Source organism: Sturnira hondurensis, unplaced genomic scaffold (assembly GCF_014824575.4).
Source record: "Sturnira hondurensis isolate 20B ecotype Veracruz unplaced genomic scaffold, ASM1482457v3 Scaffold0016663, whole genome shotgun sequence".
In the NCBI taxonomy this organism is placed as follows: Eukaryota; Metazoa; Chordata; class Mammalia; order Chiroptera; family Phyllostomidae; genus Sturnira; species Sturnira hondurensis.
The window spans coordinates 7,391,136-7,409,405 of record NW_028089294.1 but is presented as its reverse complement, the minus strand read 5'-3'; the positions used below and the strand labels follow the sequence as shown (position 1 = coordinate 7,409,405).

The 18,270-nt window shown below is 40.3% G+C and overlaps 1 protein-coding gene across 2 annotated transcripts in view; it reads right to left on the bottom strand.

Moving 5' to 3' along the window:
• The window catches only part of MSH2 (mutS homolog 2), a 58,985-nt gene extending 44,367 nt beyond the window's left edge, over positions 1-14,618 (bottom strand). Inside the window, exons 1-4 of one of the 2 annotated variants that reach the window (XM_037066681.1) lie at positions 14,408-14,618; positions 5,881-6,035; positions 1,869-2,147; positions 406-552 (exon numbers count right to left, since the gene is read on the bottom strand). In XM_037066681.1, the coding sequence (XP_036922576.1) occupies positions 406-552; positions 1,869-2,147; positions 5,881-6,035; positions 14,408-14,618 (792 nt within the window). The remainder of the gene's footprint in view (positions 1-405; positions 553-1,868; positions 2,148-5,880; positions 6,036-14,407) is intronic. The other variant, XM_037066682.1, reaches the window with a different exon arrangement.
• Between the last annotated feature and the right edge of the window lie 3,652 nt (positions 14,619-18,270).

Sequence of the window (18,270 nt, the reverse complement as noted above, 5' to 3'; positions counted from 1 at the left end):
AAAATAAGCTTAATATCAGTGATCCAGAGTTTAGGTTTGAAATATATGCGACAAAAATAGCCTTCTTAAAAAGTCACTATTGCCCTGGCCGGTGAGCTCAGTTGGTTAGAACATTTTCTTGTAACCAAGAGGTTATGGGTTTGATCCCCAGTCAGGGCACATGCCTCGGTTACAAGTGTGATTCCCAGGACCAAGTGCATACAATCCCTGGTCTGGGCAGGTACAGGAGGCAACCAATTAATGTTTCTCTTTCTCCCTTCCTCTCTCTCCAAAGAAAGCAGTAAAAAAAAATGTTCTTGAGTGAGGATTTAAAAGAAAAAGGTTTTGTTTTTGTTTTGTTTTTTTAAAGAAAAAATAAAGTCACCATTGTAACTTAAGACAAATTCACATTTGTAATCCACATACCTGATTCTCCATTTCTGGCAAGACAGCGCTATTCACCTGTTCCTCCTTTTTGCCTTTTAACAACCGGTTAAGGTCCTGATAAACATCTCTTGTAGAAAAGTCAGTTCTTTTTCTTTCTGTGATCAGAATTCCTCCTCTCTGAATAACCTGTTTTACAAGAAATATTTTAAATTACTATGAGAAAAGCAGTAAGAAAAGGAAAACTAGAGCACTGACACATATAAAGTGACAACAGCTAACAAATTATTAACTGACTTTACATTTTCATGACAAGCAAGACATTACTAAAACATTTATGTGTCAACATGTATTTTTAAAAAATCTATAAACTGAATTTTCATAGATTTTTAAAATTATGTTCACACAAAGCTTTCAAAAAATAGTCCCAAAGCTTAAAAACTCCAAACAGAATAATACTCTTGGAAAGTTGTTTGGATACTATCTATGCTAAAAATGCCCATCACAGATTTGCTATCTCTCAAGCAGTTCGTACAGTATTTGAGGCCCACAAAAACAAAACAATCCTTGGGGAATACAGCATCCCTTAAGAAATATCTAATAAACAATATACCTATAAAATGGTACAATCAGCCCTGGCTGTAGCTCAGTGGATTGAGCACGGGCCTGTGAACCACACGATCGCGGTTCGATTCCCAGTCAGGGCACATGCCTGGGTTGTAGGCCGGTTCCCTGCAGGCCAACTCCCAGCAGGGGACGCACTAAAGGCAACCATACATTGATGTTTCTCTCCCTCTCTCCTTCCCCTCTAAAGATAAATAAATAAATTTAAAAATAAATAAATAAATAAAATAAAACGGCACGATCAGAATTTTGTTAAAAGAATCAAGTTCCACTGAAACTCGCAAAATGATCCTGAAGAACTGCACTTCATTTATTTGATAAATCCATACTAACTATAGTAATAAATTGTTTTGGTTTTTTTTTAAATGGCCCTAAATCACCTTGTTTTCCCCATGAACTGTAAAAGCAATCCTTTTGTCAAATGTGACTTGATTTGAACCCTTTATGCCTTGCATTCTCTTACTTTTAGGGGAGGGAAGAAGAGAGGAGAAATGATGTGAAATAGAAAAGTCTTAAATATAACATTACTGTAATCAGCCCTGGCTGGTATAGCTCAGTGGATTGAGTGCGGGCCTGCGAACCACACGATCGCAGTTTGATTCACAGTCAGGGCACATGCCTGGGTTTCAGGCCAGTTCCCAGCAGGGGACTTACGAGAGGCAACTATACATTGATATTTCTCTCCTTCTCTCCTTCCCTTCCCCTCTAAGATAAATAAATAAAATCTTAAACAAAAACAAAAAACAAAACATTACTGTAATCACATACAAAAAAATTTTTACTTTTAAATTTTTATTTTTCCTGAAATAAAACAGCATCATGTTAATTACAGCCTTTAATGTGACTTGGTTTCTTCTCTATCATTAGACTAATGCTCTTACCTGCCTCAGTTTCCCCATGTCTCCAGCTATCTCTCCTCCTGGCAAAACACATTCCTTCGGTCCAATCTGAATCAGGAGGGCCTCCAGATTGGAGAACTGATCATTATCGGGGAACTCGCACAGTCCTAGCTTCCTCTGTATGGAGTCAACGTACCCAACGCCGACCTGTCTTTGGCCATCAACTGTGGACATTTTAACGCCCACAACGCCAATGGAATCTGATGTGTCATTGTTCCCAAAGAGAATGTCTTCAAACTGAGAAAGATTACCAGGAGAAGCCTAAGCAAAAATAAAGAAAAAGGTTAAGAAACTGTTGAACATACCTTAAAATTTTACTAGCAAACAAGAATTACTCCATCTGGATAAATTTAACAAAATCTTACCAGAAAAAAATCATTGCCTATAACCACATACTCGAATAATCATCACCAATCTTCTATAAAGTATTCCCTCTGCTTTTCCAATTATTTTCAGAATACCTGGGTATATCTGAAACTAATTGTACCAAAAGTGATTTTTGGTTTGAAATTTGGCAGCTGGGTTTATACACACATAATCATGAAGGAACCAAAGTGATCATCCTGTCAGTATCAGGCGTCAATTTCTACTTTCTGCCCTACTACCTAGTGGGCTGCACATACCAGTATTTTCACTAAGTAGCTTTAACACAAAGGAGAGTGGTATTATTAGCTCTAATACTGACCTTGAAAAGTTTCTCTATATATCAATATACTTACATATAAAATGAAAATTGGCCCTGGCTGGTGCAGCTCAGAGGATTGAGAGCGGACTGCAAAGCAAAGGGTTGCTAGTTCAATTCCCAGTCAGGGCACATGCCTGGGTTGGAGGCCAGGTCCCCAGTGGGGGCCATGTGAGAGGCAATATTGATTATTTCTCTCTCTCTTTCTCCCTCCCTTCCCCTCTCTAAAAATAAATAAAATCTAAAAAAAAATTAAAAACAAAAACAAATAAAATGAAAATTGTTCTAAATCAGCAATTTTCCAAATAAAGGGTCCTTGACCTATTTTTAATATTTAAAAAATATTAGAACTACTTCTCTAAAACTACATAGGGTAACTAAAAGGTCAAGTTTCTTTGCTTTTGCCTGAACGAGTCTGTGGATGACACTAAATAACTTCAACCTGATTAGCTGATAGGCTGAAGTTAACATACGGCATTCTGGGGCAACTGACAACCATGGTAATGAACAAACAATCTAAATGAGCAGAGACAGCCAAATTTAAGTAGCCAGTAGCCATCTACAATGTTAAATGTGATTAGCATCACAGTCATTTATCTTTCCACAATGATTCTGGATCTCCCACAGTTATGGACTGATTAAAATCTGGATCAAAAATGAAAAATTGTTGTCTGATATTCAAATAAAAATCACTGATTCAATCATAAATGCAAACATCATACTTTCACATACATGCTTTAGATTTACACAGACAGTTTATGAAGCACACCTTAAAAACTCAAAAGTAAACCAGGAGCTAATAAAGAGGGGTTCTTGAGAATAGGTGAAACTGACATGGCTAGTAATCCTGGAACTGACGGTAAGTCCTTTCCTGCTCCAAACATACTAACTACTGAGAACATGGAGAAGAAATCAATCACAGAGGTCAACTATTTTAAATATCACTAACACTTTACAACAGAACCAATAAGGTAAAAATGTAAAACCTAAATTAGTTTTAGCACTTATAATCTGAACTACTTTAAATGAAGATACCACCTATTAACCTGACAAAGATACATATTTTAACATGAGCCCCCCTAACCTAAAAAAAGAAGTAAAAAGACTTCATCTTCAAGGGTTCTGATTATGACCTAAAGGACTGACAGACTGATAACCATGGTAATCACCTGAACTTATGATTCTTTTCGTTGTTGTTACTGAATTCTGTGAGAAATGAGAAAGAAAACATCATTTTGTGGCACCCTCAATTTTCTCTTAGCATCTTCTTAAGACATAGGCTAGAAGTAAAAGACCCACTTTTCTTAGTATAGTAGCAATGAAAATTCCCAGAAAGCCCCATAATGTAGAATACCAAATTCTATAATATCTTTTAGATAGTGTCTTCAATAAAGGTCTATTCTTACAAATGGGACAGGGGAGAAAGGTATGGAATGAAGATCAAAAAATATATTTGAAGCAGTATCAATATCGAATGTTTAAATATTGCATTAAACTCCACAAGAAAAACTCACAGGACTTTCAAGTCAGAAAGCATCTTTAAAATGTTCTAGTTTTACTGTCATCAAAGAAACAGATATAGAAGGTTGGGAAAGTCACCAAGGTCACCCAGAGAGACAGAAGAAACAAAAAATGCTTGTAATAACTATGCATTGTGCCAAGTGGGTTCTTGAAATATCAGAGGATCACTTTGTAAATTATGTAACTATCTAACCACAGTCATATAATTATGCTGCACACCTAAAGCTAATACATAAAATACAAGCATTAAAAAAAAAGGAAAGGAAAATGACTGACTACAAGCTCAGAGCATTGATCCCTTTCCCACTCATACTTATTCTAAGAATAAATCTCACATCCCCCAAACATTTTTTTTGTTAATTCTCACACCTAAGGACATACATAGGACATACTGATTTTTAGAGAAAGGGGAAGGGAGGGAGAGGGGGTGGAGACAAACATCAACTGGTTGCCTCTCATACACACCCAACTGGGGACCAAACCTGTAACCTAGGCATGTGCCTTGCTGGGAATCAAACACACAACCTTTCCATTTATAGGATGATGTTCCAACCAACTGAGCTACATTGGCTAGGACCTGAAAAAAATTTTAACCATTCACTGAGAACCTACTAGGTGTGGATATTATGTGTGAACAGACAAAACAATGATTTTACAGACTAATAAGACAGCTATTAAACAAAGCAATGTAGCACTATCTCCTTGAAAGGATTGAAAGCATGCTTGTCACCCTGGCTGGTGTGGCTCAATGGACTGAGCACTGGCCTGGGAACTGAAGGTCACCAGTTAAATTCCCAGTCAGGGCACATGCCTGGGTTGCAGGTCAGGTCCCCAGCTGCGGGCGTGCAAGAGGCAACCCATGGATGTTTCTCTCGCACATCATGTTTCTCTCCCTCTCTTTCTCCCTCCCTTCCCCTCTAAAAATAATTTTTTAATCTTAAAAAAAAACAAAAAGCAAGCATGTCAACAAGCCTTTTTAAACACACCACAGAACATAATCACCATTAAAGTTCGAGACTTAGCCCTGGCTGGTGTAGCTCATTGGGTCACAGGTTTGATTTCCATTCAGGGCATGTGCCTGCATTGCGGGCCAGGTCTCCAGTGGGGGCCACATAAGAGGCAACCACACACTGATATTTCTCTCCCTCTCTTAAAAAAAAACAAAACTTTCAGACTTATAAATTATTACAATCTAGTCTGGCCTGTGTGTGAGCTGGTTGGAGCATCATTCTGTAAAGAAGAAAGGCCACAGGTTCAATTCCCAGTTAGGGCACATGCCCAAGTTGTGTGTTCAGTCCCCAGTTGGGATGTATGAGGCAGCCTATTGCTATTTCTCTCCCTCTTTCTCTAAAATCAGTAAGCATGTCCTCAGGTAAGGATTAAAAAAATTATAATGTAATGGAAGAGAAAGGAACATACAAAAGATATAAACATGTGACAAATGTGTATAAATGAGATATTTAGAAAAGTGTAAATTTGTGTAAAATTACTTCAAAAACAGTAAAATCAAATTCTTATTTAATGCTGTATTCAGCTTTACGTGACAGCTATTTGTTATTTATGTTTCCGGCACAGCGACAAACATCAGTGTTCATACTTACGATACAGATCTACTAAATTTCTGAGCTGCTATTAAACTGTAATTTTTTAAAATCACAGGCTAAACATTAAAATTTCTCAAAGCATTTTAGTAAAAGACTTGGTTAAAGTCTTGGTTAAAATATCACACATTCCCTCACATTTTAGTTTTTCTCTATGCTTAAAAAATAAATCAAAAAGGAAGATGATTACCTTAAATGCCAAATACCAATCATTCTCCTTGGAAGCCTTATTTCCAGCTTTGTTCTTATAAACTTCAACTCTATACTGCTGAACTAGAAGAAGATCTTTTACAAAAGACTCAAAGTTCATTTTACTAAGCACAACACTCTCCAGAGTCTTTGCTCCTAAAGAAAAATATTTAAAATATGTTAGAAATTTGAAGATTTGAAGTAACACATTCCAAGTGCCTAACACGCTGTTTTTCCCCAAAGCTACTAGGTTCTCTCAGTAATTCATTCATTTGATAAAACTGTTTATCAAGCACCTATTAGACGTCCTAGGGACTTCAGCAGATGAGAAGTATAAAACGGTAAACAGAGCCCCCTGTTCCCATGGAATGGATGAATCAAAAAAAAAAAAAAAGTGAGAAGATACAAGGACAAAAGAATGAATAAAAATATACAGCTAATCTTTCTTGTTCTTTCTTATAATTTGTTTTCCACAATTCTGAATTCAAGTCGTATATGAACTATATAGTATCAGGTTGGCCAAGAAGTCTATGTGGCTTTTTCCATAAAATAAAAATCACATTTTTCATTTTCACCAGTAACTTCATTGTTCTCAATTAGTGCCTCAAAATGATCGCTATCAACTAAAACTGGTCTACCCAACTGTGGAGAAACAAGTCTCTAGCACAAAACTTCACAAACCGCTTCTGACAAGTTCCATCAGTCGCAGCACCTTCTCCATAGACTGCACAAATCTTTGTGTTTGGACTGCGTCTTTACCATTCTTGAAATAATAAAGCATTAAAATGGCTACACAAAAATTCACCAATTTTGACAACTTTTTTTTATGTACACCAATATGTCACAATACAATCAAACAAAATTGTTTCAAATGAAGTCTAAGACAACTAAGCACTACTAGAGCCATCTTAGGGAAAACCGATAAATGAATTTTTTGGCCTTTTTTCAAAAGGTCCATAAAAATGAGTTAGTCATTATTAACCGCAAAATGTTCTAGGTAGTATATTCACATGGCTAAAAATTCAAAGGTTCAAAGGGTACAGCAAAGTTTCCTTTCAACACTGTCCCTTACACATCCAGTTCACCATCTCGGTGTTATCAGTACATAAGACGTGTTCCTAAACATGGTCTATGCACACACAGCAATATGGATAAAGCATTACCTTTTTCCTTTCACACAGTTGCTTATCATACACAGTATTCTGTGTCTTGGTGTTGTTTTTAACTTTAACATATTTTGAAGATTGTTCCATCAGCTTCTTTCACTTTAGAGCTACAAACCATCCAGTGACTCTTAGGACACTCCCTAATTTAGCCTCTTACTGATGGACAGATAAACCTACGGCCTCTGTTATTATAACAATGCTACATGAACAGCTTTGTGGTTCACTCTCCAAACCTGTGAGGATATCTGTGATATAAAGTCTTAACACTGGATTTTATCAAAGGATATGTGGGATCTTGATAAACATCACCAGACTATCTCCCTGGGTGACTGTGCCAATTCACACCCCCATCCATAATGTATACATGCATATACTTCCCCCCACCCCACCCATTCAACACAGTTTTCAAGCTTTCTAGTCTTCATCTCCACTGTTGAGGATCGGTGGATATCATGCTCCCCCAGCAGACAAAACTGGAAATGTTTGGGTAGGTAAAGGCAGGATGCTGTGAAACATGCAAAGGACAGCCCCTTGCAACAACAAATTAATTAATCAGTCCAAAATATCAATATTGTCAAGGCTGAGAACACACCTAAATTGAAAAATGGTATCTCAGCTTAGTTGTGATTTGCAAGTACCAATTTCTTTTCAAAAATAAAATCATCCGCCCTGGCTGGTGTAGCTCAGTGGATTGAGCGCGGGCCTGCAAACCAGATGATCGCGGTTTGATTCCCAGTCAGGGCACATGCCTGGGTTGCAGGCCAGTTCCCAGCAGGGGCCAGTTCCCAGCAGGGGATGCACGAGAAGCAACCATACATCGATGTTTCTCTTCCTCTCTCCTTCCCTTCCCCTCTAAAGATAAATAAATAAATATTTTAAAAAAAAATAATAAAATAAAATCACCCAAACTACCAAATTGAATCAAAACTCAATTTTCATGTAATAAGTAAGCTGATTATTCACTTACTGGCAATTCAGAATATACTTGTACATTATTCTGACAACTCTGGAATTTATGGAAAATCTAACCTAAATTTACCAGTAGACCGTGCCAAGTACATGTATCAAACACAAATAAGCATAAAAATTAATTTTGATTTAGATGTTTTTTAAAAAGATTTATTTATTGTTTGTTTCTACAGAAAGAGAAATGGAGGGAGAAAGAGGGAGAAAAACATCGATGTGAGACTGAAACACCTTGAAACATTGACTGGTTGCCTCTTGTATGAGCATGTGCTCCAATCTGGACCGAACCCTCAACACAGGCGTGTGCTGATACATGCAATATCAATTAGTTATAAGTATTGCACAGGAATCCCCACTGTCACAGACACCCTGACAACTGGCTCAAATCTTGCTTCAGGTAATTTCTTATGATCTAGCGCAGAACTGGCAAACAACTATCTACAGGGATCTAACAAATAAGCAAAGGAATCCAAAGGAAGAAATACAACAGAACTGACAGACAACAAATGGCTTCATAAGAGAGCCTAAGGGAACGGTGGGAACGGACAAAATGAGCAAAGCACCAGGTAGAGAAGGAATCTAGACTCACTAGGTCAGAGGGAGCCGCTGCTCGGCTCCAGCCCACTGCTGAAGTGCGGGGGTGCTTTTCGCCCAGAGTTTGTACCTATGTAGATTTTTCAAAAATAAGCTCGAAATTCAGTTTTTTTCATGAAATGTCCCAATTTTTAAGTTATAGGCAATTCATTAAAACTATCAAAATATCAGTTTTCAATTCAGTAAATTCAAGAGAGCCATGTTTTTCTTAAGTCTTTTTTTTTTTAAAGATTTTATTTATTTACCGTTAGAGGGGAAGGGAAGGAGAGGGGGAGAGAAACATCAATGTGTGGTTGCCTCTCGTGTGTCCCCTGCTGGGAACTGGCCTGCAACCCAGGCATGTGCCCTGACTGGGAATCCTCTGGTTCACAGGCCTGTGCTCAACCCACTGAGCCACGCCAGCCAGGGCTTTTCTTAAGTCTTGAATAGCTGCTCTTTTTTTTTTTTTTTTTTTTTGCTCTCATTTAAACAGTTGAAAAAAGAAAAAGGAAAAAGCAAGTTAAATGAAAGTTTACCTGAGTCCCAAGTCTCTTTCAGCAAGGCATATACTAACATTCTCACAGGATTAAGGCCTATCCAGGCTGCGGCAAACCCACAGCTCCCAACACTCAAGATCAGAACCTCGGTGTGAAATGGTGAACTCCATTTACATGTTTCTCCCCCCCCTTTTTTTGCCCTGACTGCTGTGGCTCAGTGGACTGATGCTGGCCTGGGAACCCAAAGGTTGCTGACTCATTCCCAGTCAGGACACATGCCTGGGTTGTGGGCCGCAGGCTGCGGTCCCCAGTTCAGGGCGAGGAAGAGGCAGTTGATGGATGTATCTCTCACACATTGATATATCTCTCCCCCTCTTTCTCCCTTCTTTCCTTTCTTCTCTCTAAAAATACATTTATATCTTTAAAAAATAATAAATTCTTCCCTTTTTTTGTCTAGCACACAGGGTGACCATGCTGGTTTGCCCATGACTATGCCAGTTTTAGTACTGAAAGCCCAGCATCCCAGGAGTCCCCGCACCCCCAAGGCAAACCAGAATTACTGGCAAACCCTACCAGCCCACCTTGTTGAATACCCCAGAAATAACATTATTCCTATAATGAAATATCATCATCAAAAAGAAAAAAAAACTTGCTAAAAAAAATACTGAACCAGAGTTAACACAAAATCAGAGAGGAATTTCTCCCAGAAATATTTATAAATGCTATTATAAATATAGTCAGCAACTTCCAGGAATATATGGCAGTGAGCTTCAAAACACAGTTTTTCGTTTCATTCTTCAATTTAGAAGGCAAAATATCAAGGGCAACCCAGCAAAAGCAATTCTGGGGAGGGGGGAAAAAACACAATGATCTAACTGACATAACTCTTAAACAGCTCTTACTTAAATTGGTTCAGCAGGATAAGCCAGCAGAACTGTCTAGCTAACAAAGTTCTTTAAAACATTTGAATGTGAATGCTTATCACAGGATGAACAGGCCCTCTCAGATCTACAAGCCCCACCACTCCCTATTCTATACCTGACCACTTTGCACATCAATGTTAACTAACGGCCTGGCCCTGAATGAGAAAGTATACAGAGCAACAGCTCGCTTTTTCATTGACACATTTAACAGAACACGGGTTCACAACTGTGGTGATGCCTTAACAGTGGGTGAGGATAAGAGGCTATGAATGAGGTGATTACCCTCTTTCCCAAGGCCTCCTCTACTTCCTCTACCCTCCCACAAAGCGAAATGTTGCCAGTTGGATTCCCCATCAGGGCACATGCCTGGGCTGCAGGCTTGGTCCCCTGTTGGGGCACCTATGAGAGGCAACAGATCAAAGGCACCAGGCTGATGTTTCTCTCTCACACAAATGTTTCTCTCCCTTTCTCTCTCCTCATCCCTTTCTCTAAAAATAAACCTTTTAAAAAATACTGCTTGTTTTTTTTTTAAATTATAGGTTCAAAAATAACCCCCATTATCATCAACTGATGAATAAACAAAGTATGGTATATAGCCATACAATGGAATATTTGGCAATAAAAAGGAATGAAGTACTGATAACCCAGATGAACCCTGCAAATACTGTTAAGAGAAAGAATCCAGTCACAAAGACCAGATATTATATGATTCCACTTATAGTCAGCCCTCTGTATCTATGGTCCTGTATCCTCAGATTTAACCAAACTCAGATGGAAAATATTCAGGGGAAAAATGATATTGTTGCTAATGTTTACTATGTGGTTACTTCTCTGTCAGTTATATCTGTACTGAACATATACAGACTTCTTTCCTTGTCATTATTTCCTAAACAATACACTATAGCTATTTACATAGCATTTACATTGTATTAGATAAGTAATCTAGAGATGACTTAAAGTATGTGGGAGGATGTACCAAAGCTATTTACGAATAGTACAACGCAATTTACATAAGGGACTTGAGCATCTGGATTTTGGTCTGGGGCGGGGTCCTGGAACCAATCCCCTGTAGACACCAAATCTAGCCGTGGAAAGTCGATTAGTGGTTGCCTGAGAGAGTTGGAAGGATGGAAAGGAGGGGAAGTAACTGCTAATGGATACAGGATTTCTTTTGGTGGGTGATGAAAATGTTCCATAATTTGTTGTGTTATAGTTGCTTCATGTTGTGAATATACTAAAAATCACTGAACAGGGTGGAGTAAAAGTGGGTTTACAGTTGTTCATATGGAAAACAATACAATAAGTAAAAGGAATACAAGAATAAACTAGGTGTCTCACATATTCACAACAGTAAATCTACTTTTTCCCCATTTTATGCTTTAAGTAGGTAAATCATATTGTGTGTGAATGACAGCTCAACAAACCTGTTATGTTACAACAAATGTGTCAAGACTGGGAGTAGAAGCACAAGGGATCCTCATCAGGTTATCTGGGGTCATTTTTGCAATAAGCAATGCTGCCTAGAAACATAGCTAACCTGCTTAGTCTTATCAGATTTCCACAGTAGCAAAGGAAAAGACTTTGTTAACCCTTTACCCAGGTGGCATATTAAAATAAAATTTAAAATTCCTTCCCAAAACAAGTAAGTTTGGCAGCCTTACATCAACATACATTATTTTCTACACCTTGGACAGTAAAAACTACAAAACACCAGCTTTTGGGATCCAAGACACTTTTTGTTTTTGAGCCTTTCCCCTTTTCAGCCACTTCAGCCAATTTCTACTAAATTACCCATCTTTTTAGAACTCCTTTTTTTTTTGTTTTTTTAAATATTTTATTTATTTGTCTTTAGAGGGGAAGGGAAGGAGAGAGGAAGAGAAACATCAATGTATGGTTTTGCTTCTCATGCATCCCCTGCTGCGAACTGGCCTGCAACCCAGGCATGTGCCCTGACTGGGAATCAAACCGCAATTGTCTGGTTCGAAGGCCCACACTCAATCCACTGAGCTACACCAGCCAGGGCTAGAACTCTTATTAACCTACTCAAATACATATAATAACAATCCTTTACCTAAAATGTGCCTTTGGCATAAATCTCTAATTAAGAAACATAACCTCGGGAATAATTAACACTCACTTCTAGTCACCTTTGACCACATTCTCAATTGTATTATGATGAGGTGACTGTCTAGGTTATTCTATTTTTAAAAATATCCCTGGCAAAACCCAACATTTTAACTTTCACAGGCAGCAAAAGGAACAATTCTGTGGTTTAAAAAAAAAAAAAAATCAGCCCTGGCTGGTGTAGCTCAGTGGATTGAGCGCGGGCCCGTGAACCAGACGATCGCAGTTCGATTCCCAGGCAGGGCACATGCTTAGGTTGCAGGCCAGTTTCCGGCAGGGGCCAGTTCCCTGCAGGGGATGCACAAGAAGCAACCATACATTGATGTTTCTTTCCTTTCTCCCTCCCTTCCCCTCTAAAAAGATAAATAAATAAAATATTAAAAAAAAAATCTAGCCCTTGCCAGTGTGGCTCAGTGGATTGAGCACCAACCTGCAAACCAAAGGGTCACCGGCTCTATTCCCAGATCAGGGCACATGCCTGGGTTGCGGGCCAGGTCCCCAGTAGGGGTTGCACAAAATTGATGTTTCTCTTCCTCCTTCTCCCTACCTTTCCTTCTGTCTAAAAATATATAAGCTGTTTAAAAATTTTTTAATATAAACTCCAACATAAAAATTTCTGGATGTTCACACTAAATTTCTTTCCCAGTAAATGGATATAATGCTTCGGATCCATCCATTATTCCATTCACAATCTAACTTAGAAAAATAAAACTATTTGGATTATTAATAGGTATTCAGAAAAATCTGTCATCCAATATATCTGATAACATACATGTTAGAACTTCACTTATTTTAAATGCTTAAACTTTTCTAAACCATGTAATACAAAGGAGTACTAGCCTGGAATAACAGGAGTCATATAATCACTTTAAATTCGAAAAGCAATTTAGACGGTCATTAAATATGAAGCCACCCATAACCCAAGCTCTGGCTGGTCTTACTGATCCCTAGACCTCTCTATTCTTGCCCCGTCTGCCCCACCCTCCACACTACAGTGGACATGACTCAACAAGCCACCTTATCTTTTCTTAAATTAAGTCGTCAGACCTCTCACTGCCTACAACATAAACTTCTAACATCTCTTGGCACAAGTCTTGGTAAAGTCTTTCATCTTCTGACCCCACCTATCGGAGCCACTCTCCTCACTCATCACTGGTCCAGCAACACCAGTCTACCTCTTTTCAGGCCCTCTCCCCAACAAACTCCTTTTCTTCAAGACTCGAGTAGAATTTTAGCCTCTCACACAATGCCTCTCCTGATGTCTCCAGTCTTTGGTAATCTTGCCTCTTATCCTTCTTCAACAACTTGTTACTAGAGCATGTAACTCCAGTTCCTCACCTTGAATCTAATTATTTATGCCTTGCTCTTCACTACAGTGTGAGCTCTGTGAAAGTAGGAATATTGCCTTTTGATCTACTACTCCCAGTGTCCATAACCCTGGCTGATACGCCAGCACTCAATCAGTTCCTACATAATGAACGAAACATTTTTGTCAGTGACATCCAAGTTGCATGTGGCAAAAACAGGAGGAGAAACCCACAACTCCTTACTTCCCCTAGAATGCTCTTTCCACTCTCACAATGGAGCCAGGGAGGAAAGAGAGCAACATAAAACACAAAGCCCACAAATGGTGACAAGTATGTAGCTTTCCACGGAGTGACGATGGTGCCGGAGAATGCGGCAGAGTTACAGAGAGCATTCGAATGGTGAATTGGGGCACAAATGAATATAGCTGCTAACTACGGAGGAGGAGCTGCGACTTTAATCCAGGCAATGTGGCTCCAGAGTACGAGGTCCTGACCACCTGGCGGGCGACACTACCTCTCAACAGTCCACAGGTCCCCGTGCTGGCCCAGCGATACATATCGAATGTGAGCAAAATAATAAAGTTGACAGAAAATGGTTTCCCCAAACCCCTTTTATTCTAAGCCTCACTTCTAAACTGGCGTTTGTAATAAAAAGATTTGGCTTTTGATGAGATTCACAGGGCCGAGGCGGAGCCGTAGAGCAGAGACCAACGTGACTACTTTAAACAAAACAATGTATTAAAACGCCTCTCACGACGTATGGCACGTAGTGAAGGCTCCATACACGTTCGTTATTTGTTCAGCTTCGGAGGCAGGGTGAGGGGGGCGGGGATGGCACCCTACCTGGCCAGGCAGGGGCCAGAGAAAGCACAATTCCCCACAGAGCACACACATCCCCACCCCCGCTTCCCTCCGACCAAGTCTGCTATCCACCCACTTCCCGAGAGAAGCCCACTCCGTCCCGATCCTCACCCGCCGGCCCCATATACTTGATCACGCCCTGGGTCTTGAACACCTCCCGGGCAGCCAGCAGCGCATCCTCGCGGTGCACCGTGTAGAAGTCGCCCCGGTCGAACAGGCGCACCGTGGTGGTCGGCTTCTCCGGCATGCTCTGGAAGAAGCGCACGAAGCCAAACTCGGCCGCGCTATCCAGCTGCAGCGTCTCCTTCGGCAGCACCGCCATTTCGGAACCTCTCCACGGACTAGCTAGAGGAACTGCACGACCCCACACCCACTAAGCTCTTTCCCGCCTCCCCTTCCTCGACCCCGGTGCAGCGTCCGGCCTCTGCAGGCAACCAATCAGTATCCAGCACTGCGTTTCTGTAGGGGGGAATCCGCTGTCGTAACCAATCATAAACGGACGCGGCCCAGCTTCCCGCGCACGCTGGCGACTTTCTACTGCGCATGCTTGAGCCTAGGTCGCGCAAAGACCTTGGCCGGCTCCCATCCTGAAAATGAGTTAGTTCTGCGGGTTTTCTGAATTGTGCGGGCTAGGATTCCGGAGGATGGGCAGCCATCAAGGGAAGAGATCAGGTGGGACGTTAAGGCAGGTTGAGTTTATTACAGACCGGAAAGCGTGGGAGTGGAATCAGAAAGAAACTTGAAAACTAGGGAAAGCTAGCCTTCTACTCTTATTCCCAGTAGTTGTTTAAATCTGAACACACACCTCTCTCTTTCTCTCCTGCCTCTTCTCCTTTTTTAAGCAAACTGCTAACATCAAGGTTTGTTTTCTACAACCTCCTAACTGCTTCATACTAGCTAAATTACTTCTCTTTTAGTCCACTTCTTGATTAATTCATTACAAAATGTTTATATAACCTTCTATATGCCAGACTCTTTAGGATCTAAGGATCACTAGTTAAAAAAAAGCAAACACCCTGGCTGGTGTAGTTCAGTGGATTGAGCTCAGGCCTGCGAACCAGAGGATCGCGGTTCGATTCCCAGTCAGGGCACATGCCTGGGTTGCAAGCTGGTTCCTTGCAGGCCAACTCCCAGCAGGGGACGCACGAAAGGCAACCATACATTGATGTTTCTCTCCCTCTCTCCTTCCCCTCTAAAGATAAATAAGTAAATAAAAAAAATTTTTAAAAAAAGCAAACAAAAAACACTGCCTTTGTTCACCTTACATTCTAATGAATGGTTCAGTTATATAGTAAGTAAACTAAATGGTATGTTAAAAGATAAGCATTTAAGTAAAATAAAAAAAATAAAATATACATGGGGTTGAAATTTTTTTAAATGTTAATCAAAGACCTGAAGGAGGTCCTGCACAGTTACCTGCCTTAGACAAGTATTGTACCCTCCTGTTTGGCTAACCCTTCTCCTAAAGAAGCTGCCCCAAACCCTGATTCAACAAGCAGAATGACCCCAGGGCCTTTTCAAACGAATTCCTGGCCTTCACCTACATTCAAAGGTTGGCATTTCTGAAAGTAGGGTCTTGGGGTCTTTTAAAAAGCTCCCTAGATATGACTGATAATCAGCTCAGTTTAGAAATCACTGGCACACAGTTTAAAATTCAACTACCTTCTGAGACAGAAAACAAAGTTTGGATCACCAGACTGTTGGCTATTCAGCAATGCTACATCCAGCCCCGCCCCCCTCCTCTCACCCAAATCCTATGATCCAGGAGGGCAATAAACTTCCCCTTCCCTCTTAACACTTGTGACTTAAACACTGATTTGTCTCTCTGCTCTGGAATGGCCCTCCCTTGCCCTCACAGGCACTTTGTGTAGCAAACTCCCTCAGTCCTCTGCTCAAAGGTCTTCTCGGAGAAAGTTGCCCAGTCTCCCACAGCGTAATTAGTTGCATTATCTTCTGGGATTTCACTTTATTTATATGTCTTGCTGCATTATTTTAGAAATATCTGTTCACCTGTCTGTCTTGGAAAGGACAGGGATGAGTACTGATGTTTATTTGTGATTAATAATAATGCCTAATGTTCATCAGCGTTTATTGTCTCCTGGATATTTTATTTTCATGTGTTTTCTGTGTCAATCTGCTGTGGGAAAAACTTGGTTCTTCTTGCTGAGGCAGTAAAGAATTACTAATCAGCAAATCTATTAGCATGCAAGCAAAGTTTATTAATAATATGTTCTCATGGGAAAAGGCTGGGGGTGGGGGAGAGGAGAAAGGCATAGATAAAGAGCAAGGCAAGAGGGTCAGGTCCTTTGTTCTGAGGACTTACGTAGTTGGCAGGAGGAGTGAGAGAGTTACATATTGATTGGTGGGTAAAGGTGTTGCCAGCTTCCCCTGGGAAAGATTTGATCACCTAAACGTAGGTATGTGTGAAGGGCTGTTAATCCAGATTCTTAACTTGCTCCAGACCACATTTGACCATCTTGATGTAAAACAAATACGTGACAGGAGGCAGTTAATGAGAGTTGATGCAGTTACCCAAAAGTTATTTATGGCTCTTTCTGTAAGCATTAGGGACCCCCTCGTAAAACAGTGATCAGAGGCAGGCAACTAACCAAAGTTATTTTATGGGCTTTTACTTTGGGCACGGTGCACCCCTCTTCCTCCCCCTTCTAGACCTTGGGATGAATACACAGTTTCAAAGGCTTTCTCCTAGATAAGGGAAACAAGACAGAAAGGATTTCAAAGACTCCCCTCATTGTGTTTCTTGTGATGTTGGAACACCTGGCAATCTTATCAGACCAGGCTCAGGACTGCTGAGTTAGTGAGTCAGACATGTCTCTGTCCTCCTCCCTGCTCCGTTTTATTATTTATCCTATGTAACAAATCTTTGCAACTCTTAGTGTTAGGAACTTTCCTTGTTTTACAATAGGAAACTAAAACTCGGAGATACCTAAATCACAGAGCGAGTAAGTGATAGAGCTAGAGTTCAGTCTTGTTCCAGATTCTGTGTGCTTAACCATCTGTGTGCCATAAGGCCTGGCACGTATTAAGTGTGTGAGAAATGTATGAAACTGAATGAGCTGTGCATCACAATAACCGCTTCTACATGATAACCTACACTTGAGTGTCATTCCATCTCTTCCCCTCTCTAAAATAGTGAGTTCAGAGGCAGGCAGCATTATAAAAAGAATATCTACCTCTAGGGTCCATGTGGGGATCCAATGAGATAATATAGCTTGAAAGTATTTTTTGCCCCGGCTGGTGTAGCTCAGTTGCCTGGAGCGTCATCCTATACACTAAATGGTGGCAGGTTTGATTCCCAGTCAGGGCACATACCCAGGTTATGGGTTCAGTAACTGGTTGGGGCGTGTACAAGATGTCAACAAATGGATGTTTCTCTCTCACAACGATGTTTCTCTCTATGTTTCCCCCTTTTTCTCTCTCTCTAAAGGCAATAAAAAAAATTGTCCTCAAGTGAGGATTTTTTTAAGTGTTTTTTAATCTTTTGTAAATAGCCTTTACTTGTTTACTATCGCATTTATCCCCACCCAGCCTATATCTATTTAGTAGTTATTTATCAGTTGAGTCTTTTCTAAAAATAAAAAGGATGCCCGATCTTAGAGGAGAATTCAAAGTAAAGTGAAGGGCTAAAGGGAATGTCAAAACAAAATTCTCACCCCGGCTGGTGTGGCTCAGTAGACTGAGCGTTGTCCTGCAAACCAAAAGGTTGCTGGTTTGATTTCCAGCCAGGGCACATGCCTGGGTTGCAGGCCAGTTCCCCGGCTGGGGGCGTGCAAAAGGCGACCAATCAATGTTTCTCCCCTCTTTCCCCCTCCCTTCCCTTCTCTCTGTAAGTAAATAAATAAAATCTTAAACAAAACAAAACTTCTCAAGGCAATTTAAGAAAAGGTTTATAGGGTGGGAAATGAGGGCTTATGGGAGGACATTTATGTTAAGGTAGGTGAGGGCAGTGGATT